Source organism: Pimephales promelas, chromosome 14, assembly GCF_988280905.1.
Source record: "Pimephales promelas chromosome 14, fPimPro1.hap1.1, whole genome shotgun sequence".
NCBI classification, from domain to species: Eukaryota; Metazoa; Chordata; class Actinopteri; order Cypriniformes; family Leuciscidae; genus Pimephales; species Pimephales promelas.
Genome location: NC_142782.1, coordinates 14,236,335 through 14,242,648, shown reverse-complemented (window position 1 = coordinate 14,242,648; position 6,314 = coordinate 14,236,335). Strand labels below are relative to the sequence as shown.

The window sequence follows — 6,314 nt, the reverse complement described above, 5'->3', positions numbered from 1 at the left end:
ATATATGTGTGTGTGTGTGTGTGTGTGTGTGTGTGTGTCTGATAGATTGTGATTATTATAATTGTGATTATTATATATATATATATATATATATATATATATATATATATATATATATATAAGTTGTTTCAATTAAGGACAGAGATGTTTATAAATCGCCATTTGTTTGGAGAATCACTATTTCGAAAACCGTAGGCCTATTATTGTGTCCCAGTCAATTCTCAATGCTATTGAATTTCAATAGGATGTCCTTGTTTTATAAATAATCTAAAATCTAAAGGAAAAAAAATAAGTATCAATGTGAACCAATATTTAAAAATGTAAAGAAGTGGCCTAACAACAATGTTTGCATATCTACCAACCTCCCACCCTAGTACCCCTTCACCTGCATTTTTGTTTTGTAGTCAGATTCATGTCAAAAGCAATCTGTGGTTACCTCAGAAACATTTACACTCTAAAAGAAATACAGTTGTATTATAAAAGATCCCACCCACCCTGGACATTACCTGATCTCCGCCCTTCCCTCTGGGAAGAGATACAGACTAATCAAAACAAAAACTAGCAGATTAAAAAGGTTTGTCCCACAGGCAGTCAAATGCAAATGTCCCTCCTTTCACTTCCAAATATTATGGTGTAATAAACCTGCCTCTCAAACTGGTACAATACCCCCACCTTCCCCAGCCAACACATTCCATATTTGCACTACAGTATATTGACATGTTGTGTTGCAACCCGGTATCACACACACACACACACACACACACACACACACACACACACACACACACACACACACACACACACACACACACACACACACACACACACACACACACACACACACACACACACACACACACACACACACACACACACACACACACACACACACACACACACACACACTATATTGTGTATATATTGTCATATATATTATATATTGTCACTATGTATATATTGTCATGTTTATAGTACATAGAATATATCTTTGTTACAGCACTACAATGTTTTTTGTTTTTGTTTTTTGCACAAAGGATCTCATTGTCTTATATTTATGGTTTTTATATGTTTGCCAATATGAGCTGCTAAACAGTCTTGTTGTTTTAATGGCAACAACAATAAAGATCTATTCTATTCTATTCTATTCTATTCTATTCTATTCTATTCTATTCTATTCTATTCTATTCCATTCTATTCTATTCTGTCTCCACCTGTACAATGTCACAGCTCACTGCCAGAGCCCCAGGTGTTCATCCACACATGCGTGAGATGTCCATATGGATGATGGCCTTCACCTTGAAGAGGTCTCAAAACAGCAGGGATGAGGGTGAGCCGTAAAGGAAGCTCTGTTTTAAAACTGTTTAAAACGCTGACATTACAATCAAGTAGAACAATTCCACTTCTTCATCTTACTGGTATGGATGGCTCAGAATAGTGTCACATGCACCACAGTTTTCCCTCATTCTTTTGCACAACCAGAAGATGGTGCTGCTGCTGATAATAACCTGACAGGGCTTGGCAACTGAAATCAACCCAGAGCTTCAAATACCACCACATAAATAGGCTAAATAAAATTATAATAAAATAGAAAATAATTAAATTAGGCTACTAAACTAGGGTCAGAGTGCTGTCTATAATAATCCCAGAGTTTAGACCACAATTGCTCATGCGACTGCAGAATGAAGTAGAATTGCTTAAAATGTTGTTTTGAAAGTGCTTAAATATTTTGGATCGTGTTTTCCTTTTTTTTCTCCTTGGCTGATTCAACAATAGGCTGTAAAATGAAAATATTATAATGATCGCCTGACAGCATGAACCAGCCAGAGATGTTTCGATGCGCCTGATATGAACCAATCAGACGCATCACCGTCTATCAGGCGGTGAGAAAAACTACACATCACACTTCAGCGATTATCTCATCCTGCGTTCTGATTGGTCAGTGCGTGTGCCACTCTATTGCGTTTCGCTCCTACTACAGGTCGGTGCGGATCAAACACCTTGCAGTCGGTTCAGAGCCATTGACAAAAAAGGGGGTCTCTCTTGGATATGGTGGAGTAAGCTACATCGGGGCGGCTTGGAAACCACCTGGTTTGGAATAACCCGATGGAAATTGGAGGACGGGGGCATTGCGAAGTCCGTCTCGAGGAGGTTTTCATGGAGCGTTGAGATTATGTGGTGGCTTGCCTTAATGATGTTTACATCTCCGGCTTTCCCATTCATCGTGTTTATGTGCATGGGGTTATCCGAGGCGGTTCATTCCTACGATGCGCTGCCGTTAGTACTAAGGAAATCTCGTGCAATCGCAGAAGAGCATCCAGATACGAGCGCGAACGAGTTCCCAGGATACCGGCTCGGTATTGTCGCATTGACACCAGCGCCCACGGTCGCGTCCGCCAGAAAACCGATAAATGTCGCCGCACCAGCAGCCACCATTAAACCACCAACGACGGACCCCACCACCCCATCCCTGTCTAATCCCAGCTACATGGCCGCGTTTGTTCGGAGGAAGCTCAGCTCTGTTGAAACGCAGATGAAAGAAAAGCAGACCTCTGATAAAGCAGACAGATCAGGCATCGTGCCCGATTTTAGCACAACCTCTGACTATTCTCAAGGTGAGTTCAAGTGGATAGCGAAAGAACTTAATACCTAAATTTAGTAATCACATTTATGACAACAGAAATGATGATATTCTTAAACATAAGCCATTAGCTGGGCCTATATCTAATCAGTGCGAACATCAGGCCTTTCCTGCTTGATAATCCTAGCTAACATCATCATTCCTGCAGTCCGCCTCTCTGAAATCACTTCATTAGCAGTCATAGCCATGCAACATGATATATTGATGAGGTATCGATTGCACGCTCACCTCACTCCAGACTGACTATCTATCTATCTATCTATCTATCTATCTATCTATCTATCTATCTATCTATCTATCTATCTATCTATCTATCTATCTATCTGTCTGTCTGTCTGTCTGTCTGTCTGTCTGTCTGTCTATCTAATCGAATGCATTGATTTTGACCTTTATTTTGTTTACATATCATTATTATGTAAAAGGCTCTTATGATGTCTAACTAACTGGCCATTGATATGAAATGGGAAATCATATTCGTTTTTCTCAGTCGCTTTGGTACATTTCTCAAATCAGAATTGAAATTAAAACTACATGTTCAATCTTCACATCATTATGTAAATTGTCCACATAAATAAATTTATCATTTCTTTGGAAATGGTTTTGTGCCTCCATGCAAATGATTATTCGTACATTATCAATTGGTTAAGTCATGTTGATCAAAATGTATTATAATGGGTCTCTGTTAAATTGTCTCAACCCCCCAACATTTAGGCATTACAGTAGTAGTTCATGGCATAAGCCTTTACATGCAAAACGGTTGAACAAGTTGTCATAATCAATTTCACATTTCTATACATTTCCAGACTTTTTTTTTCTAAATCTGTCGTGTTCACATTGCTTTGTTTTCTTCTTTGTGATATGCAGTGCTGTCTTTTCCTTTGTGTATTGCAATGACATGGTCTGTCAACAAATTACAGCACAAACAGTAAAAGCGTAAATGTGAATTTTGTCCAGTCTCTTGCAATCAAACTCCCGCTAAGGTGTGTAACCTACAATTTACAATAATTGCCATCAAAACTATAGCCATAGTTTACATCTGAACATCCCTCTCTCACAGTTCACTGTTATTTTGACTACATGACTAAGCAATTTGACTGTTTTACCCGTACACAATGACACAAGGACTTGTAATTCTGATGGCACTGACATGCTCATTGACAGATATACTGTATACTTTTGAGAACTGAACTAAGGATTTTGAGCAAGAGACTGGCTTTTGCAGGAAATCCATGGTGTTTTGCTATTTGTACGAATTGTTTTGAGAAATGTACTGTTTTACAAAATGTTGATGATTCGAGAAATGTGACTGATGAGACAAACGTGCCTATATGGCTCTTTAGTGATTGAAGTGCGAGTATTTGTCCCAACTAGCTAGACCTGACTTTAACCCTTCAGTAACTCGCTTAACCCTTAAGCGATTCAGGATCAGCTGGTATTTCCAGTATATCATCCAGTATTTCCAGCTGGGATTGTAAACATTTGTATTCGAATGGTAGTAGCTGTTAAGAAAGAATGACTGCAGATTATCCATTATGTGTGTGTAAAATAACCAGGTCACACTGTTAATGAGACTGAGTCTACATAAATCTTGCGTTTACATAGTCGTTTGGGTGCACCAATTGTCCATATGGAAATATGTATAGACTTGGCCTACTTTTCCATAATAATGCTAAATCCCCAAGACAGCAAAACTGACAGTTACCACCAGCGCACTGATAAAAGGGTCATTGACCCCTGTGATCGTACACTGCATTGGCTTAGAGGTTTGTAGACATTTAGAAACCTTTGCTCACTTTCAAAAGAACAACAGGGGGGACAAAGAAAGCTGGATCACAGAGGGGTGTTTCTCCATAAGGATATTTTGGCTAAAATTGCTTTCTTGCCCTAATCTTCAACCACATTCCCAAACAAAATGCAAGAAATGATACCAAAACAAAGAAAAAGGAAAATAAAAACACATATATATTTCCAGATGAGTAAAAGCAGGCAACATGTACCACAGACGTTTAACCCTTCTCCGGCCTGTCATTGTGATTAGACATTCCACAGCTATTGTTCCTTATGGTGAGGTTATAATCGGGAGACAATGTCCACAAAAGCATAGACTGTCTAAGCCTGCTGTTATTAGGACACAGGAAGTGCTAGGGAAGCCCACACATAACAGAACCTCTGCAGGGCCGGAGAAAGTGGCTAGAAATTGAGAGTGGACACTATAAATACTTCCATTTAGATTGATATACAACAGGCATCTTGGTAAGGTAAATGTTCAGGAAGCATTTTGAGGTTGGGCAAATTGTCACATAACATATAAATGAACGTAATTGGCCACGCAAATTGAACTTTGAACTCTATCTTTTTTTTAATTACATTGAGAGGAAGAATTTATTGAATTCACATGCAAATATTTTATTAGTCCAAAACAACAAGATGGTCAAGAACAGATACAATCCAGTGATGTATCCTGAAAAAAAGTAATGTTTTTAAATGAACGTTCTATAAGAAATTTAAATCATACAGCATAATCGTTTAATTTTTCTGCATGAACTACCCATGTTATCATACACAACACATATGGAGTATTTCCAGAAACATATTTTAAACGTCATATCATCTGTTTTTGGAAATCCTCCATATGTTTTGTGTGTATAATACTCCATATGTTATGAAATACTCCATATGTTTTTATTGTGTATAATGTGTAAAAAATGCTGCTGCAATTAGTTTTCTTACCTAAAATTCAACATTAGATTAACTTACCTTAATCACAACAACAACAAAAAAAAAACACTACATTTTGAGTTGTGATAACTAATTTTTTTTACAGTGGCAACATGACATCATGACTTTTGCATAAACACACACACTACTTTCAAGTCAAGTGGCGCGTAATCTATACGCATTTTGAGGTATCCGCGTGTATCCGGGTGTATGCGTGTATGTCTACGCGAGTGATTCCGCGTGTATATAGACGCCGTTAAATGTCGAGCGAAACAAAGCAAAATGTAGACCTACATCTGGGGAGTGATATTTTTTTTTTTCCAAGAATGGTAAGGGAAGACTCATAAATGCTATTAACCCCACACTAAACAATTATTGTTGGTTTAACTTAAAAAATTAAGTTACCTGGTTTAAAGGGTTAGTTCACCCAAAAATGAAAATTAAGTCATTAATTACTCACCCCCATGCTGTACCAACCCCGTAAGACCTTCGTTCGTCTTCGGAACACAAATGAAGATATTTTTGATTAAATTTGAGAGCTGTATAACTACCACATTGGCTCCTAAAGGACTGCCTCTTGACGGCCCAGAAAGTCAATGAAGAAAATGTTTAAATATCCCAAGTGACTACCGTGGCTCAACTATATGTTTATCAAGCGACGCGAATACTTTTTGTGCGAAAAAACAAACAAAAATAACGAGTTTATTCGACTATTTCTTTTCTTCCTTGTAGGCCAGAAACGAGATTTCCTTAGATTTCCACGACGCATGCGCGAGAATTGCGATCTGAAGTAGTGTAAGCAGTTGGCAATTCTCGCGCATGCGTCGTGGAAATCTAAGGAAATCTCGTTTCTGGCCTACAAGGAAGAAAAGAAATAGTCGAATAAACTTTTGTAATTTTAATTTATGTACTCAATATTTCTATTTATCTTTAGTTTTAGTAATTTTATAATTTTAGT

General features: G+C 37.9%; 1 protein-coding gene across 1 annotated transcript in view; it reads left to right on the top strand.

Annotated features, from left to right (window-relative positions):
* The first annotated feature begins 1,978 nt into the window (after window positions 1-1,978).
* Window positions 1,979-6,314, top strand: part of LOC120473560 (multiple epidermal growth factor-like domains protein 9) — a 49,658-nt gene continuing 45,322 nt past the window's right edge. The window contains exon 1 of the mRNA XM_039663462.2: window positions 1,979-2,612. Within this exon, the coding sequence (XP_039519396.2) occupies window positions 2,171-2,612 (442 nt within the window). The 5' untranslated portion in view covers window positions 1,979-2,170. The remainder of the gene's footprint in view (window positions 2,613-6,314) is intronic.